Source organism: Gallus gallus, chromosome 3, assembly GCF_016699485.2.
Source record: "Gallus gallus isolate bGalGal1 chromosome 3, bGalGal1.mat.broiler.GRCg7b, whole genome shotgun sequence".
Taxonomy (NCBI): domain Eukaryota; kingdom Metazoa; phylum Chordata; class Aves; order Galliformes; family Phasianidae; genus Gallus; species Gallus gallus.
In genome coordinates, this window is record NC_052534.1 from 58963116 (window position 1) to 58982512 (window position 19397).

At 45.9% G+C, this 19397-nt stretch overlaps 2 protein-coding genes across 2 annotated transcripts in view; one reads left to right on the forward strand and one right to left on the reverse strand.

Annotated features, from left to right (window-relative positions):
* RSPO3 (R-spondin 3) overlaps positions 1-15153 on the reverse strand; it is a 59241-nt gene extending 44088 nt beyond the window's left edge. Inside the window, exon 1 of the mRNA NM_001319025.3 lies at positions 14925-15153. Within this exon, the coding sequence (NP_001305954.2) occupies positions 14925-15021 (97 nt within the window). The 5' untranslated portion in view covers positions 15022-15153. The remainder of the gene's footprint in view (positions 1-14924) is intronic.
* Positions 13898-15026, forward strand: LOC112532128. Its single transcript, XM_025149220.2, has one exon. It carries the CDS (start codon positions 13985-13987, stop codon positions 14513-14515), a length of 531 nt encoding a protein of 176 aa, XP_025004988.2. The 5' UTR covers positions 13898-13984; the 3' UTR covers positions 14516-15026.
* Positions 15154-19397: the final 4244 nt, after the last annotated feature.

Here is a 19397-nt window from a genome sequence, read left to right on the forward strand (position 1 = left end):
CTTGCATACTGAAAATGATGACTGAAAGTCTGAAAATTCAGATGTAACTATGAAACTTAAGATTAAATTATGAATAACACAAATAACTCCAAGAGAATATCTACACATCCTCTTTAAGACAGAGAGAGGGAAAACTGAAAGGAGGCTGCCAACTTCAAGAATTATATATAATGCCAAGAGGGCTATCTTGCATGCCAGATATTTCTGAGTACCAGATATTACCACCCTAGGAAAGCATCAGAAGTGGCCTGGATGAGCTGCAGGCCTTTTTTCTTGCAGGACTCAACAAGGAGGAAACTGGAGTCAAACTTCGTAATCCATTTTTTCACCTTCTGTCTTGGAACCAGCACAAACTTCTCACTGCAAACTGCCAATATATATATGTATATATACAATACGATTAAAATGAGGAAAAAAAATAACAGTAACACCAACCTTTCTTGGAACACACAATCTTACAGTGCTATGCACATCATAGAAATATACCTGCTGTTCACTGTGTTCCAAGCATGTAATGTACTTTTTCAGCAAAAAAAAAAAAAAAAAACTGGCTAGACTCTAGGTGCACCTATGCATCTTCATTCATCTCAGAAAGCTGTAAATGTGGCCCTTTTAATTCTCAAGTCTGAGTCCACCGGAAATTGATTTCTGTCAGCATTACTGCTTAAGAATCTTATTATCAGCCCACGAACACCCTTACCTGCTTCCAGTATCACATTGCACAGTGAACACTTCAGGTATTGTACAATCAGAGGAATTTTAGAATATAATGAACGTTACATATTCCACCAGAGCTCATCTTTTCCCCTTTATCATGTGATGATAGTGCAAAGGCTGTTCTTGATGAAAGTAGGCTTGGGAGAGGGTTTGGAGTTGTGTATTTTTGTTAGTGGTGGTGGTGGTGGGGATGTTTTGTTGTGTATTTTTGTTTGTTTTGAGTGGGCAGAAAACAGAAAGGCAAAAAAAGTCCAAACTAGGACTTTGAGTACTTTTGCATCCTGATACAGATCAGTTAAAATACATCAGTTAGGACACTTCCTTAGCATATTCTGCCCATTGCTGTCCTGAAGATTTGTGAGCAGGGTGCACACATTACAGAATGCTGTCTCTGCACTGATTATTTATAATGATAACACACTGACACTCAAATTACACTGTGTTCTGCCTGCTGCCTTCTATCTTGTCCTTCCCTACAAGTAACCCAGAGGTAAGGATATTCACATGAGTTTGTAAAGTGCCTATTGCTGCGAACAATAATAAGAGCTATCAATTAGGAGCAGTTACTTACACTTTGTTTAATCTCTAACAGATTCTTCTAAATATTTACAGTAGAAGAGTTGTCAGACCAAATGCTGGAAATTACTGGCATCTTCCCAGAAGCCAGAAAGGAAAAAGAAAAGAAACCCACTTGTTGTGTTCTTCTGTGGGGTTTTAGCAGTCAGGCTCTGCCTTCTATAACATGGTGGTACCGAGCACATCACAGTGTGGGAGGTGCAAACGGGCCTCAAGAACCACAGTTCATGTGAAGGAGGTGCGAAGGAGGAGCAAGAGTACTGGGCAGCAGAGAGCGCGTGTGGCTCCAGGGAAGGACCCATGTGCCAGACAAGTGCTTGGTGCATGGGGCCCTGGCAGCAGGAGGAGGGGATGTCAGATGCACTGCTGTTGTGCAGCTGGTAGAGGGGGACATGAGGCAAGAGGCACTTGTGCAGCTTCTTCTCTCGCACTGTCACACAGCAGGTCACAGAAAAGCTCAGAGGGTTGTTGTCTTACTTCTGAAAAAAAAAAAAAAAATCCATTGATTTTAAAATGAGTGCTTAGCCTGAATAGGGATCTCTGAATTTGTCCAGATATAACAGTTTTCTGTAGTATTTGCCATTGTAAGGCCCTGCCCTGATTTTGAGACGTGTGTGTGTGTGTATGTGAATGTGTGTGTGTATGAATGCAAGTGCGAGAGGGAGAGAAATCTCACTGCCTAAAACTGTTCTGCCAAAATAAACTTTGGAGCATTTTATAAATTAACTCTGCTCTGTGTGTTTATTTTTCTTGTGGAGATTCTAAAAAGAGACTGTTCAACTCATCTTATTAGGGGCAGCATATTTTTTTTAAAGAGAAAAATAAGTTCCTACTCTGCACTGGAAAGTATTTGCTATTTTCAGCTAAAAAGTATTCTTTCCTTCTGACCTGGCATATTAGATAAGATTTATATTTCTGACCTGACATTAGGTAGTTAAGATTTATTCTTTTATATTAACTTTACTGAGCTTGCAAGCTATTCATTTACGGCACAGGGAATATATTTATGGCAGAAGCAAAGAAAGTTCACTACAAAGTAGTAAAATATGTTATTAGGAGTGTCCCGTAGACTGATGAAAATTGTGAGTACCCTTGCAGCTGGCTCCCTTCTGGCTCTTTCTTCCTTCTTTGTTATTTCAACTTTAAAATTTGAATTTGAAGTCAGTTTCAATGGTGAATAACTTAAAAGAGTCCAGATGATTCTAATATATCCACATATATATATGTACGCATATACTGTGATTGAGAGGTGCAGGGAAAGGGATAACAAGTGACTTGAATTCTCTCCGTTTTCTGCTGGCAATGACCCAGGCATAAGGAACATTGGACCTCGCTCTCCTGCCAGTATAAATCAGGAGTAACTCTACTGAGGTATGAAACTGGTGTGTGAGTGGGAGCTGAATCAGATCTATAGCTCTCCTTTATCCAAAGGTGTGGGTCCAGGCAATCTGTTAATTTCCAATTTACTTAAAGAAGAGAACCGCAGACTGTGATGGAAATCTGGAAGCACTTCAAGCCTCTGTGGACAGAATACTGGAAAGTTAAAGGCCTCCTATTGAAATCAGTGATAAAACCTCCCATTAACTTCAATAAGAGCAGAATCAGGCCCTAAAAATGGCTGGAAGCCAAAGAACTGGATGGCTCATGAAGTAGGTAATAGGAGATTATGACTTTCACCAATAAATCACCGATGCAAACCTGGCTGCACTTGGTTTAGACTCAAAATTGCTTTCATCTGATGTTTGTTTGAAACTGTCCATGTAGTAAAACCTTCAAGAAGAACTGGCAGACATGATAGCTGTCTCAGCAAGAGGCCGACAACTTGATGGGGTGTGGTATCTCTTCCATTCCCACGTCATCAGAGGGAGTCCATCTTAACGAGAAGCAAGAAGCACTGGCCCGCCCATATAGAGAGCAGTGCTTGGGTTCTGTCACTAACCAGAGGTTTTCTGTTTCAGAAACTGTCAGACTAACTCTGTAAATTCACTTAGACTGAGTGTACTGGGGGAGGGGGTTACTGTTCTATAGCAAGCCAAGAGGAGGAGATATTTCCATTTGTAGACATTATTCAACTGCTGTCACAAGAGAGAATAGAGATGTGCAGAGCTTTGAGGAATTCAATGTGTTGAAGAAAGGGCTTGGCATACAGAAAGTTAGAACAATCAGGCATTACGAAAGCTGGGAATTGCTCATGGAGTGCAACACATTGCAGTTTGCCTGTCAAACTCCACTGCCAATCCATTCTGCATCTGAGAAGGAGAATTTTCTAAGTCGTGCTAAACTGAGACCAGTTATTCTGGTATCCGAGAATTTAGTAGCACTCTCTGACAATGTTTTGGGGAAACATTATGGAGAACACTAAGGAGAGGACCTTCCTTTCCCCTTCCCCCAGATATTTTTGCAATTGGTAAACTTTTTCTGCTGGTCTCTGAAGAGTCCTGTCCTGCTTCTTGGAGAGCAGTAGACAAACTGGGTGAATGTTTTGGTACTTCTGCTTGATCAAACGGTCCCAGCTACGTTTGATGTCAACTAGTACATTCACCACTTTCCAAACAGGACCTTTCATGCTCTTGCATTTGATAGCCCTCAGGGCTATGCATTTCATTAAAACACACAAACTTTTCCAGTTCGCTTCTTATTTTTCTACCAGGCCATGTTTGACAATTGCTCCAAGGATTTGCACACAGAGATTCATAGCTTATTTTTACAATGTGGCTTTGTAAATCATAGGAGTCATTCACCACTTCTTTTTTTCTCACCCAGAAATCCACTGCTAGCATCAATACCATCATACCACGGCTCAGTAGCATTTGTACCCTTATCACCATTTTTCCTCAAGACCCTGTGCTCAGAACGACAAGTTGCAATAAACTGTGGCTTGACATCAAAAGGGAATGGTGAGGGGAAAACTCGCTTATAGCTACTGACAGGGAGTGTGGGCATGGGAACACTAAGAGAGTGTTCCCTCTCTTTTAGCTATCCACTGTCCATGCTAGCCTGGCATGGTGGATGTTTTCGTTCTGCGAATTACTTCAGTCACTACTTTGTGAAATAGTAACCAAATTCATAGATATAGAAAGAGAAGGAAGCGGGAAGCTTGGAAATTGCAGCTGAGGAGATAATAGAGTAGGAGAAAGCTCACGAGTGCTGAACAAAGTGAAAAAGTACAGCATGGAGAAAATGCTGAAAGGATCCCTCCCACACTTCTAAATGGCAAATTGCAGCTGTACTTTGACAAAAGAGGGTGGAGTAGCCTCACGACCTTTACCAGCACCTCATGAAGAAAAGTGCAGATTGCATTGCTGCTCCTTTCCTTGCTGAGTGAGAACAAAAATCCCCCACCAACCATCATGTTTTTTGGGTTGTTTTTTTTTTTTTTTTTTTTTTTTTCCTAATAGCCTATATAAACATCGAGGCTGTAGTCTGACAATATGCAAATTTTATGCTGGCAGTGCTCTTCGATCTATTTGCTTCTTGTCAATAGTTGCAACTAGAAACAGAATCAATCCCTTAATCTCTATGAGATGTTTATTCTGCTTAAACCAACTCCCAATAAAAACAAGGCCAAGACTCTAACTGAAAACCCTATGTTAACCTGCCATGTGCCTTATGATCATCACACTTCTCTCATAAATGACACAACAATTACTACTCCCTGATGTTCCCTCAGCACATACACAGACACATATACTCATGGACATCCCCAAATAAAGTTAGCAGCAGTGCTGTTCAGTTGCTATGTAGAACAGGAAGACCCTTCTCCAGCACCACCCATCTCCCCTGCCCAGAGCCCATCTCAAGAAACACTGTTTTTCTCCTTGTTGGTTAGAATTCCCAACCGGGTCATAGATGCCTTATGAAAAGCCAGACAGCTTTCACCTATATACAGCCACAGAAGGAAGGCTCCGTTTAAATTTCTGGTGTAGTTTTACACACACCAGGCTAAACAAAAAGAGAAGAGGCTCCCATAGCACGCTTCCAATGCAATTATTTTTGTTTCAGTTGAGTGTTTGATTTAAATGATTTTGTTTTCTGTGACCAAACAGACCATAAAAAGAGTAGAAGACAAGTTTTCAGGCAGACCAAAAGGATTTTAAAAGTACATCTTTTGTGCCTGGGGTGACTGACCCTTTTTACTTTGTCATGGTTTTAAACCGTTGACATACTTATATTTTAAAATAATTTGAAAGTGAAAATACTTCAAGAATGTGTCAAGACCTTTAATTCTTGCTTGTGTCTATGTGAGTTTGGATGCATGTACGTAGATGAAAATATGAATGTACAGCAGAGAAGGGAAAAAGAGTTGGATAAGTGCATAAGCACGTATAAATACAGTTTCAATCAAAATTATGAATTTTCCTAACACTTTGCAAACAGTTTTAAACACATCCTGCTTTTTTGGTAGGTATATAGTTGGTCTTTTTATTCTTTTCTTCTTATTCTTTTTTTTTTTTTTTTTTTTTTTGACATTTCTGTTGAGTGCTATGTATGCTAATGGTCGAAAAGATCTTTTTAGCAGATCACAGGCAAACACTGTGTTAAGGGTTTTTCCAGCTCAAGGATGACAGCTGTAGGCCTGTGTGATTCTAGGGAATAAAATACATAAAAAAGAGAACTGGGAGCCAGCAAGCATGAGACAGAAGATTCTTCTGAATAAGCTGTCTTATATGTGATACTGCAATTTTTGTGGCTGATCTCTTTTGGATGAGTTGTGTCCAAGCTCTCTGCATTCCCCAGATGAAAAACTCAGACTTTTTTTGATGCTCGCAACAGTAGCCACAGGCAGTCCGGGAACCAGGAGGAAAGGTTTAACCAGGAAGTTCCATAAAAGAATAACTGACTTTTCAACAAGTTATGCCAGGTTTCAGAAAGGATTATGGATTGAGTTTTGTAATGCCCAGTGGTCTTTTAGTGGTAGTAATGGTTTGTATCCTACTTTTTTTTTTTTTTTTACATAATCAATGAAGCTGGGAAATGCAAGAGAAGACAGTTCATTTGATTAATCTATTTTATCTGGACTCAGCTATAACTTACAATGAGGAAGAAGTGGACTTTCCTGCTAGCTGGAAAATCATGTTACTTCAGAAAGAGGCAAACAGCAGCCTGTTCTCATCTTGGATGAGTGTAATTCTCATTTCCTTTTGTGGAGCGCCACATCCCAGCAAACAGGAATAAGACCCACACCCCATGCTTCTAACCTCTGTGAAGCTTGGAAAGACTTGTGTTCATCAGCATCCAGCCTCAACACAGAGATACACTGCAAAGGAAAGCCTATCTAAAATCTCTTCCATAATTTTCATGTTAGTGAAGTGATCGGGCCCACTTGGACCTTTAAGAGACCACATAACTTCAACATACTTCCCCATTTGTTACATTATTTCTCAAAATATATTTAATTCAGAGATAGGAATGTAACAGCTTATTTGCCCTGAGACATACATTTGAAAGAAGGTGTTTTTTTAAAGCATGATTAACATTTAAGTGAGTTACTGAGAAGAAAGTACATGGTACCCATTTGTGGAAGAAAATCAGCATTTTCAAATCATATGAATTTTGTAGGTTGTTGGCAGAAATACATGATACCAACAGAGAAAGGAAAATACTTTTGTCCATGATCTGTCCAGGGGAATTTGTTTTTATATTTAACTGTTACTCAGAATAACTTTGATCTTTTCTTAGAAAATAATATGTGACCTCCACAGCCGCATGGATGTCCTCTTGCTGATATTAACTTACACCTGAATCCTACTGATAAATTCTTACACCACTGAAGCTTTCCCTCAGTGGATATGCTAAATAGCACATTTAAGATGTTTTAGCCCTAAAAGCCAGGCCTTGGACTTAAAAATGCCTGTCCAGGATGCAGCACAAGTTACAAAATTCTGTGCTCTCATACAAAATTCCAAGTTCTGTTTTAATACACACTCAACTCTGAAACGCATTAACAGTTCAATTCTTCATAAAGCAGAAACCTAAACCACAAATGTGTTATCTCATTTTGGACCACAAAATTGAACATACTTCTTTGCAAATTACCAAAGTGCGTTATTTACCTTTCCTGCTCTTACAATCCTGTCTACTATATTTTATGACATCTGTGGACACTATGCCCAGTGCAAGAAGGTCTCATCGTAGTTGATTACTTTTAATTCTGTGTTTTACTAAAACTTTCTGTAATCTTTGTCCATCTCCACGGATTTGCTAAATACATGCACTTAACATCCTCTGACTCCCATGTTAAATAAATATCTCTCGGTCCCACTTGGTTCTATTTTGAGGGAATATTTCTTCATTCAGCAGCATAACATACAGCAAAATAATAACAGCAACCTCTTATTCAGAGGCAAAGAAAAAGTGTAGCAAAATTAATTAGTGAACGTTCTAGGAAACAAGGTTATGAAACACTTGCCGACACTGGTATTTGTAATCTTCATGAATAAGCGATCCGATAATGTAGGGCAAGTGTGTGGGAGGCAAGCTCTGAAGAAACTGGCTGTTTTCCTCTCTGACCAGTTGAGCTGTGATGAATAAAAAATGTTGTTGCTAAAGGAACCTGTAATAAATCCTGTTGGGAGTATTACACGTGCTGATAACATACATAAACTTTGTAAACATATTAAAGTGTCAGGTTTTAGTAGCTCTGGTTCATGTGGATGTTTGTAAATGTTAGCAAGAAACGCAATGGAAATCTTGTTCCACCAGCTGGTTGCTCCTGCGTTTGTAGTTCACAGGAGAACCTTCTCCCCTTCCCTCCTCCAAGGAATATCATTCCTTGCTTCGCAGGAAAGATGATGGAAAGACATTAAAAGCCCACCTCTGGTGTAACTTCCCACCAAAACACTGTCACTAGGGAAGCTGCTCCCCAGTGAGCTATTTGGAGAGAAGCAGGGCAGATAAGCTGGTCATCAGTACGGGATTTATGCTGTTCTGAGTATCACTGCTTTGAGCAGCGATGCCCTCAGTCAGTGCTTTGGTGTCAGTAGTGCTAGCAGCTCCGAGCGAGGCATCCAAGTTACCTTCCAGTGCATGGAAAGCATAGGGGGGCTCCAAAAGGGGGGAACAGAAATAACCACACTGAGCAAGGAATTCTTAGCTGGGGCCAGAAACTGTCTCACATCTTGGCTATTTGTGGTGTTTGGTGCCCTGGCACTGGTACCCAGCCCTGCAAGCCTACACGTTCTTTTAACAGTGTGAAGGAGGTCTCACTCTTTTTTTTTAAACACAGGAAGGAGCAGCCTTATTACCCTTAATGTATCCAAAACCTGAGCAGCAAAAATATTCACCTGGAGTTGGAAAACGAGGTTATCTCATGTGCCTCTAGCTCAAGTTGATCTGCCCAAATAAACTGACTCCTATTTGCAGGTCATCTCAGGTGGTTTGGCTGCAGCCAGCAGCGCAGGAGAGGAAAAGGTCAGTGAGCTGCTTACAGGGACGTATATGTGCACAACCACATTCCCATGTCTAGAAGCAGTTGCCAGAAGGATGATTGAGACCCGTGTTATCTTTGGAAGAAATTTGTTTTGTTATTTTTATTATTCAGTATTATTTATTTATTGCCTTTTTTTACCTACGGTTTCTTTAAGAGAAAATGTCAGAAGAGCGCTGAGCTCAGAAGTCTCCCATGTCAGGTGAAAGCTCAGTGTGGGCAAGCTGACATCTCATGTAGAAACAACAAGCCACCTGAGAACTGCCTGTTTCAAGGGTGAGGTGGCAATTCAGTGGGGCTTTGAAAGTAAGGGACTCAGGTGTTCCGATCCTGCCCCAGACACACCTTAGGCATTTGTGCCCCACTCTTGGATCTGAGCCATGCTGTTTCTCCCCTAGCACTTTACAGGAAGCCACAGAATTCATACATACATTGCCATTCCAACGCCCGTCAATGAGTTCCTATTTTATTTTACAGCGCCCCAGAACCTGCTTTACCCTGCAGGAAACATCCAACATCTGAAATTCCCATCTCGAACCTTTCATGTTTCAATGCAAAATATGTCAGGACGTAAAGCTGACACACAACAAGAAGCCTTAAAGAATGATTTCTGTACCAGCACGCTACTATAGCTCCACGTAGAACCTGTGGATCAGGGTTTTACTTTCGCTTAAGAGTATCACCATAAGCATCCTGTTGATTTCTTCCCCGTAATCCCTTTGCTGTGGGGAGCAAAAGTACTGCGCAATGCGAGGAGCACAGTGCCACCTCAGCCAGAGGTCAGGGCCCCCCCGGCTCCAACCCCTGCAGTTCAGTCCTCGTGTGAGTTAAGTTTTGTGGCTCCTTTTCTCGAGTGGGAGCTATTTTTAATGACGCGAGTAAATAATAACATTTTAAAGTGCATGATCTAGAGCTCATAAGCTCGAACTCAAAACACAAGGATGTTTATTCGTCAACTATTCTATAGCCATAGTGCAGTTGTTCTTTTTGTTCTTTAAGCAGCGTTGCTCATTTCACTGCTAACAACAAAAATATGGCCAAAGCGATTGCTAATAAATCCCGCTGGATTTCATTATGACAAAGTGTCCAGTAACTCATTGTTTTGCCATTGTCAGAAGCCCAGTTATTCAATTATTTATATATTAAAAAAAAAAGTTGTAGATCTTCTTTTTTTGAAGGCCAGAGCATGCTTTGCATGAACAAATCCTGATGCATTGTTTGTGGTAATAGCAGACAGATTTTTGTTTAAAAACATGTATGGTTTCAGCTGCCTTTTCTCATCTGATAAGATTGCTTTGCTCTGAATTATTTTGGTAAAAAAATTGGCAAAGCATTTTTGAATTGTTCGGAATCCAAAACGAGAAATGAGACAAAAATATTATTCTTTATTAGTTTTACATCTCCTTCACCAGACTTTCGCAACTTTTAAATTAATTTCAAGAGCAAATGGGACAATTTATTGTAGGGGAAAAAGGTTCTCAGGAACCCCCATGGTTTTAACGGAGAGTTTTCCCATTAGTCATTGCCTATAAATGATTGAATATGAAGTGATAGGCAGCTTATTAGTGTCAGTGGGTAAGAGCCATAGTCCAGCCAGCATGCTTGCTTTATTAACTGGAAGGGAAAATGAAAGGGCTAAGCAACAGATAATGACTAAGTCCCATTTCTAAGTCCTAGCTCAATTTCTGTTATTAGAATTTCCATTGTCTCCAGAAAAAAAAAAAAAAAAGGAAAAGAAAGAAAAAACTAAAAACAAAAAACTGAACAACAAGAAGGAATGTACCAGGGATTTGCAAAGGCTCGATACACTGAAAACAAGCTTAAAAGAACAAATTCATCTCAGCATTAGCTGCACTGGCTTCAGTTGGCTCAATAAGTGAAAGTAGTAAAATAGCTGTCATTTCCATGTGCTTAAGAAAGAGGTTGCCTCGCAAGCAGATGATATGTCAGAGTCGTGAAAAGGTACAGGGCATTGTTTTTTTTTCTATGTAGGTATCTTACACATTTGGATAATGACATTTTGCAAGTATTCTGGCACAGGAATCCTTCAAAACTCAAAATCTTTCCTGAGGTCCTGCAGAAAAAGAGCCCTCTGCAGCTCTGGAAAGTCTACGGAACTTTCTCCACTGAAAACTATGGAGGCAGGTTCAAGCTCTAAAGTCATCACATTAATAACAGCAATGTTTCGTTCCGTCTGCAAAGAGAAATACGACTTCTTATACGTCTGCTGATACACCATCGATGGCTTTAAGAAGTGGCGGTGTTACGTGCATTTACAGTTTAGCGGGACTTTTAAATAGATTAAGAAATGCCTTCAGGAGCTGGAAGGAAAATAAATGAAAATTATCAGCATTTCAGATATTAGGTATGAAATGGGAACTGGTCTGTAGTGTTCTTTACTCTCACATGCCGATGCTCTTGGGCTACGCGCTGCTCCACCAGCAGCTGCTATGCTTCAAGCACGGGTCTACACGCACACACAGCTATTAAAAAAACAACCCAAGGAAGCTACCCTATAATTCTTCTAATGCTTTCAGCAAGGGGTAGGGTTTTTTTCCCTATTTAATTATTTAAGATATCACTGCTATGAAATCTGTTCGCAGTTTATGAAAGTACGATGAAACTGTTCTACGGCTGCTTTTGCTTCTAATGAGTGTCATAGGAATTCCACAGTATTTCAAAACAAATGGGCTCATCCACAGATGAGAAATATAGTTTCACTGCAAAAAAAAAGATGCACTTGTCACCAGCAAAGTACTTATTCTGACAATTCAAAGATGCAACCGTCACCAAAAATAAAATGCATCGGCGGCACACAAATACTCTGGAAGAGAGCTAACAGGGAACAGTTTAATCTTGCCCGAGGTCAGATTCAGCTCATTGATGGCCCCTGCGCAGCTAACTTCTGCCCTCAGTTATCACACTCAGGTATTAAAAGATTTCTTTAAAAAAAAATCAGTAATAACACCTATATTATGTTTAGAATATACTGTATCACCCTCTGTGCCACGCCAACCCCAAGCATACATAAAAGTGCTAGAAATATGCATATTGATGGTGAACTGCTAAAAAAAAAAATAGTTCCCCAAACACAATGTTACTTTCACCAGTAATATAATTTCTCCTTTCTTTCTCGGGACAAAGGCAGGAGGCAACGCCAACACTGGGCTGCATGGGCCACCAGCAGTGTGCATCATGGCAGCTCTGCACCCAAACTGCAGCTCCGTAAGTCATGCTGACAGCTGTACTCACAGATGTAGGGCTGATACGAGCGCAGGACTTTCTGTCTGTCTGCTGTCACTTTGCTTACTCTGGTGATTCCCAAATTTAGCCCGTGGCTCGTTCGCAGTCCGTGGGGTCACGGCAAACGCTCTGGAGGTCACTGGCAGAGCCACATCAAACACTGCTCCATTTCCGGCAGTTAAAAGGTCAATGAGAAAGGTGCACAACTGTCGGTGCTGAGCATGGAGGGCTGGCGGTGGTCTGCAGAGCCAAAACACTTTGCAACTATTGACTTAATCCTACTTCTTCTCAAAGAAAACGGCTCACTGGCAGATACGCAGCATTTCCCATTTGTTGGTATGCTAGTCTCTACTTGCTGCATATTAATCTCTCTTGTAGGACCCCAACAAGCAACTCGATTTGTTAATCTTAAGTGCTCTTATCAGAACGAACACACACATCTCTTGGCTAATGGCATGTTTGCTTTTGAGCTTTTATTGATCGCGTCCGCTGCATCTATTTCTGGACGCAACCCCCGTCCGCACCCCACTGTTGACTTCGGATGAGTTCCACCTCTACTTCTACTCCACCAGCAGCACATTTACAATCTGTAGCGAGACAGAAATTTTGGATACTCTGACTTGTAACTTCAGTAGGAGTTTGGTCCACGGGTACAAAATAAGCAATGCCTCAGCACCAGGCCCTTCTGATGATGGGGGAAATGAAGACAGAAATTTCAATTTACACAAGCTGAGTTTGGTGCAGTGTAGTCCAAATTAGTCGGTTTGGGCTTTGTTATTCTTTTCTCTTAAGATGTGGTGGTATAATACATAGGATAGGGCCTTGGATATTTAACAAAGCGAAGTAACAGAGGCTCACCGCTTCATGGCTCGATGGAAATAGTTTGAACTGCATTTAAAATACATAGGTGGGATGGAAAATTGGAAGTACTTCCCAAGCAATGGGTCTGGGTCTTATGTTTAAAGGAGACTGACTGGAAAAAAGAGACAAAGATCCAGATTAAGTCTTCATGTAATAGACGCATCGGACAGGTGTCTTTTCTACCAGGCACTGTCACTTTTTCAAGTGGCAGCATCCACTAACAAAGATCTGCAGATATTTATAGCTGAAATCATCAGTGCAAATAGCGTCCCTAGCCTCTTTTATGAGAGATTCCATAAACACTCATGCTCTAATTCTCGCTTCACACCCAATAAGCAGTAGTGATACCTCAGTGTGTTTTACAGCCATCCCGATCTGAGTAGACCTCAACCAGACCTCAACCACGACCTGGTGAGACATTCTGACGGATATGTCCCTTCACTTACAAAGCCAAGGGCCAGCTTTCCATCTCTAGCTGCAATTCTTTCCATCAATTGCTCACCAGAGAGTTTAGCTTAACTCTTGTCTTTTAAACAGAAAACTTTGAGCAAGTTCTCGGTACCTTCTCCGCGTTGCGCCATCCAGGTGTTTTGCTTTGTTTTGTTTTTTGCAGCCAACACCTCCAGCTCTAGCTCCCTAAAATCACGCAGCTCAACGAGTGTGGGGCTAAGACCCAGGTAGGACCGCATGAGCAGCGCCCAGCCGAGCCGAGCACCTGCCGCCGGCTGCCCGCCGCGGCTCAGGACAGCAGAGGTCGCCGCTGGCCCGGCTCTGGGCCCGGCACGACGCGGCTCTCACAAGGTGCTCCCGCTGCCCCCGCTGCGCGGCCCCGACGGCGGAGAGCGGTGCGTGGAACGACCTCGGGAGGCGGGGGGGGGGGGACGACTCCCGCCTCCCTGGGGGTGCTGCGTCCCTCGGCCGAGCTCCGTCGGGGAGCCCCTGGAGCGGGGGGGGCCGCGGCTGCCAGGGCTTAAGGGATCAAGCGGTTAGCGCGGGTGACCGCGGAGCCGTCCCGTGCCAAGGGCAATATCCGAGCCCCGAGCGCTCGCTCGCTGCGCTGCCGCGGGGAAGGGGTGCTGCGGCCCCGCTTCGCTTCGGGGCACGCCGGGTGAATCGGACCCTGTGTGCAGAGCGGACAAAAGAGCCTTTCAAGCGCTACTCATGCCGAGGAGGGGAGGGGAGCGAAAAATAATAACACCAGCCCCCGCGTCCTCTCCCCGAGGAAGTAATTCGATGTATTCCTCGCTGATTAAACGCAGGCTACCGCGCTTCATGTCATTTCCCCGCCGTCCGCAGCTGTCAGGGGAAGGGGACATAAGAGCGGTAGGTGTGCACAAAGTGCCGCCGCCGCGCGATCGGCGGCGGCCGCTGCCCTCGGGGGCCAAAGCGGAGCACGGCCAGGGCACAGCGCGGCGGCGCTCGGAGCCCTGCGTGGGGCGAACTGTGCCGGGGCTTCGCTCCGTTCGCTTCAGCTCCGTCCCGGAGCAGTCTCCCGAGTCCCCCTCCTCCGCGATCTGCAGCCATACAGCTCGAGGGCTGCTCCCGGAGCCCGGCTCCCTCCCAGCTGCCCGCGACGCGCGTCGGGGCGGCCGGGTCGAGAGGGAAGGCTGCATTCAGCCCACTCGGAATCATCCGGAGAGTGAGGCAGCGCTGCTGCCCCGGGGGCTGCCAGGACGGCCACACCGCGGGTGAATCCGCACGCTGTGAGGCGGCGATCCGTCCCGGCGGGTCCCGGCGCTGCCCTCTGCGGCCTCCCCCGATCACCGCAACGTGATCGAGGTGGGACGAAGGCTCTCGGGACATCGCGGCAAAAAGTTACCTGCACCCTATTCTCTCTTTGGGAAGCGCTAAGAAAACAAGGTTCCCCTTTAGCAGACGGAGAGGATAACCCGCAGCTCATCCCGGAGCCGGCGCTGCTCATCCCGGTGAGGAGACAGGGAAAAGAGGAAAGAACCGAACCTCGCTCCGTCCCTCCGAACTCCGCGGAACGCGCGCAGGTCCGCTCGGCGCGGGGCTCGGGAACACCGCGGCAGCTCCCGGGCAGGTGGGCGGCACGGCGCGGGGAGCGGGGACAGCAAAGCAGAAAGCCCTTCGCACTTACTTCTTCCCTGTCGCCGTACCCTGGAGGCGTGCTGGCTGCCAATGTATTCCATAAAGTTCAAAGCGATAAAAAACCAAGAAATCAGTCGCAATTGCATAGTAACCCTTTGAGAGTTCCACTTCTCCTTTCCGTTCGTTTTTTTTTTTTCCTTTCCTTTCGAGAAAAAAACCGAGGTGGCGCGGGATGAGCACAGCAGCACAGATACCTGCGCCGATGTCCAAAGCCAGGCTTGGCTGGGCTGGTGGCCTTTTTTTCTCTTTCTTTCTTTTTTATTTTTTTTTCTTTTGCTTTTTGCTCTTTTTTTCCCCCTTTTCTTTCCGTTTTCTCTTTTTTTTTTTCCTTTTTTTTTTTTTTCCCCCTCCTCTTTTATTTATTTATTAATTTCCCTCGCCCCTCTGCTCTTCCTATACCACTTCAGCGCCGCCCGCCCCGCTGCTACCTGCGGCGGACCTCAGAGGGCACTCAGAAGCCGAGAGGAGCCGTGCAGCCGCCGCCGGGGTCCATGCCGGCAGCATGGTGGGGGGGTGCCGGTGGGCGTGCGGCAGAGCGGCCGTGCGTGCGCCGGGCGGGCGAGGTGCCGACAAGGCCGGGCGGGCCGACGGCGGTGCGAGAGGAGTGTGCGAGGGCGGGAGCGCCGGGGGGGCAGGAGGAGGACCCAGCCCCGCCGCCACCGCTCCGGAGCAACCGCCGGGCGCAGGTGGGCCGGGCCCCCCCGCCCGCCGACGGGCAGCCCCCGCCGGGCCGCGTGCGGCAGCCGCTCCGGAGCGGGGCCCCAGGGGAGCGGCCCCGGGGCGGGGCGGGACGAGGCGGGACGAGGCAGCCCGCGGCGCCCGGCACGGCGTGGGGAGCTCCCTCGGGGCGTCCTCCTCCGGCGGCGGGGCCGGGCGGGGGGCGCGGAGCCCGCAGTCGCGCTGCCTCCCGCGGCGGGGCGGGCCGGGACCGGGCTCCTCTCGCCTCCCCTCCGCCGTCGGCCTTCCCGGGATCCCGCGCCCTCCGAGTTGCCCCCCTGGCTGGGGCCGGGAAGATGCGCCGTGCCTTTTTGTAGTGTGGAGGGCGCGGTACGGCACCACTTTGGCAAATGTGCTCCCACATCACTGCTCTAAATGGAGATGGATGGGGAGGCGGGAGTGGGGTCTACAGCCTGACCGGAGTGAGGGCTTCTGCCTAGATGCTCCTCTGCCTTCTGCCCCTGAACGGGGCAGTCCGGGACAGCCCCTCCGGCAGGACACGGGGCACAGCAGAGCAGCGGTCCCGCAGGAGCCGGTAGTGGGGGCGCGGGGCCGGGCCGAGCCGCTGTGCCCCGGGGTGCCCGCAGCCTCCGCTGGGATCCCGTCAGAGAGGGCACGGCCGCTGTTGGACAGAGGGGTATCGCGTTTCCTCTCTGCGGCGGGGACCGCTGTTTGGGGGGAAGGGGGAGGTTGCAAAGAGGAGCGTGAGGCTGATGCAGGGGGAAAGCGTCGACTTCGCCGAATCCTTTCTCTCTCCGCTCCTTATCTCCTCGGCTATCGCCGGGAGTAGAGAGGGCGGCGGATAAAGCAGCTCTGATGGCATCGGGAGCCCCGAGCGCTGCGAGCAGCGGCTGCTGCGTAACTCCGTCCCCCGGTCTCTCCCCTCGCTGCCCCGCTCGGAGCTGTGAAACATCCGTACCATCAAATGTAGAGGATTTAAAGGGAGGTGGGAAGGACCCTTTGAAAAGGGCTCTAGGGAAAGTCTTTCTAATCCAGGATACTTGAGCCGGATGGGGTGGGATTGCCGAGGAGGCATAACGTAGAAGTAACGCGGCCGGCGAGCTGCTGGGCTGCGCGGGCACGAGGAGAGCGCGTTCTCCTCGGGTCGAGTTCGGGCTCGGGTTTGTTGGGAGATGGAGCCATCCCGCGTGCCGGTGCGCATGGGGACAGTTCTGATACTAGTGAAATGTGTGGAAGGAGCTCGTTCCAGAGCAACGCTCTGGAGTGCAGTGCCGTGTTTATGTCGCTCATCCCGAGGAGATATCGGTGGCAAAGTTCAGGCCGACATCGGCCCGGACGAGCGGGGCCGCGCGGCTGGGGGGCGGTGGGCGGTGGGTGCGGGAGCGGGGCCGGGACAGCCGCAGTGCCCGGGTGGGTCGGAACGGCTCCTGGCAGGTTCCGTGCGCCCCCTCCGAGTGCCCGGATCTGTGGACCGACTAAGAGAAGCGGATGTTCCTCACCGGCTCTGGAAGTCAGAGATTTCTCAGCCCTCTGTTTGACCGGACTGCGTTTAGTTCAGTAAATCTGCGACTGTAAGATCAGCCCGGAGCTGTTTTTAAACTGAAGCTGATAAATAAATTAATAAATAAATAAATAAGAGCCTATTCATCAAAGAGGAATAGTGTGTGGCGTTTTCTCTGCTGCAGCTCCTGCCCAGGGAGTTTCTCTGTGCAACTCTCTGTAGCCAGAAAATATTCACTCTCAGAATAGTAAATAAATTAGGGGAAGGGGAGGTAAGCTCGTGCTGCTCGGTCTGTATCCAAACTAAGACTTTAAGATAATAGTATTCAATAAATAGCTGGTACGATGCTTGCTTACAGTGGCACTCTGGTCACAGAAGTGAACAGGACAGCTGAATGCTACCCCCTTTGTCGTTCTTCTCTAGACTGGAAATAGTTTGTGTAAGTGAACAAAAGGGTCATTGCCTTCCCAACTTGGGAAGCGTAGTAGAGAAATAAAGGCCACGGATTACTTCTGAGACATAATTTGGAAATGAAATTCAGTATCAACCACGACATCCTTATTTTTTCAGGTGCTCCTCAGGGTGTGCATCACACAGATGAGACTTCTGCTGTTGAGGCATCTGCTGCAGCAATGCCTGTCTGAGTGGGGAGGGCCAGAGGGCTGCAGCACTCACCCTGAACAGAACTTGCTCAATCCTACACATTGCTGTTTGTTAATCGCTAACGATATTCTTGGCACAGCACAGGACCCCAAATCATGACAGTCTTTGCCCCACATTTTTTTTTCTGTATGAACTGAGAGACGAGCATGCAGTAGGTGAGACGCGCAGAGGCACACATAGAGAAGCAGTAACCCAAATCACACATATATACATATATATGTGTAAGTACGTGTGTGTGCGTGCCCGTGTTACTGCTCTTTTCCACACTTCCAAATCTGACAGTTGTTCCATTTCTGTGTAATGTTTCCTAACATAACCCGTTTGTTCTTCAGTCAAATTCAGTTTGGGAGGTTAATCTTCTGTAAAATCGCGAGCGTTCTCAAAAGCTGTTAATATTACAAACAGAGGATTATAATTGTGTAGTCTAAATAAACCAAAAGAAGGGAGTGATGAGAAATGTTTTACTCACGGTAGGTTAAAGCTATGAGAAAGTGCGTGCTTTTTAAAAGTAAACCAGCTCCTGAAGTTCCAATCCCAATATTTTTAATAATGTCTTTATGCTTTAAATATTTAAAAGAGGTAATGGCATAACATTAATAAAATGCACAATAGGGAACAATCCTACATTGGCAGAGAACAGACTGGATGACCTAATTGATTTTTCCCATCTCTGACTTGTGCAGTGACTTCTGTCATTGTAATGAAATCTCAGTGTAATCAAAGCCTGCGGGATCAGGCCCTAAATTAGCATGTCGGTCTGGACTATCCCTCCGCCTGGGTCAGCTCCAAAGCCCGCTGCCATCAGTTTGACCCTTCGTAAGTCTGAGAGAGGTTTGGATCTGGTCTTCAGGATAGCTCTGGAAGGGATCTGAATTGTTGTTTTATTATGTGTAGGAAAAAAAGTATTTGTGGGAAAAAATGCATGGGTGGATTCCGCAGTACAAACCTTCCAGATGCAGTTCAGTTAAGAAAGTCCAACAGGAAGGCGTCAAAATGAAATGGAGAACTTTCTGGCACAGAGAAAGCTGTAGCAGTTAACGTGAGGATGTTCAAAACCTTGCTAACTCATTGTTTCTCTCAGTTCATCTGTCAGATGGCCATCGCTTGGACTTGCCATCAGGTTGTAAAGCCTTTGGGATGGAGACCAACTTTTTGTTCTGTCTCTGCAGAATCTGTGCCTAGAGCAACAGTGATCTACTGGTAAAAGGCTCAGCATTGCCATGGAAGTCTCGGTGTAGTTTGGGTGTAAATAGCCTGGAATGGAGGTGATTAACGCAAATACTTTCATGATCTATGCTAAGTTTAAAAGAATGCTTTTAGTCTAGACGGGGTAGCACGGTAATCACTGCACTGGTCTAGATTCATGCATCACTTTACACAAGTGTACTTTTTGTGTGGTGACAGCCCACGAGGTAAAGCTGTGACTGAGTAAAACTTGAGGATGTGAGTAACCAACAATGAGAGTTTCACGGGATTTTCTGACACATTCATTTGTCTGGCTGTTGACTTCTCTGTGATTCCAGTATTTGGGAGGACGACTCACAGCACCTAAATCATAAGCCTGGGTGTTTTCTCACTATGGCTGTGCTCCCAGTGATTTTGGTGGTTATGTACCCCTAA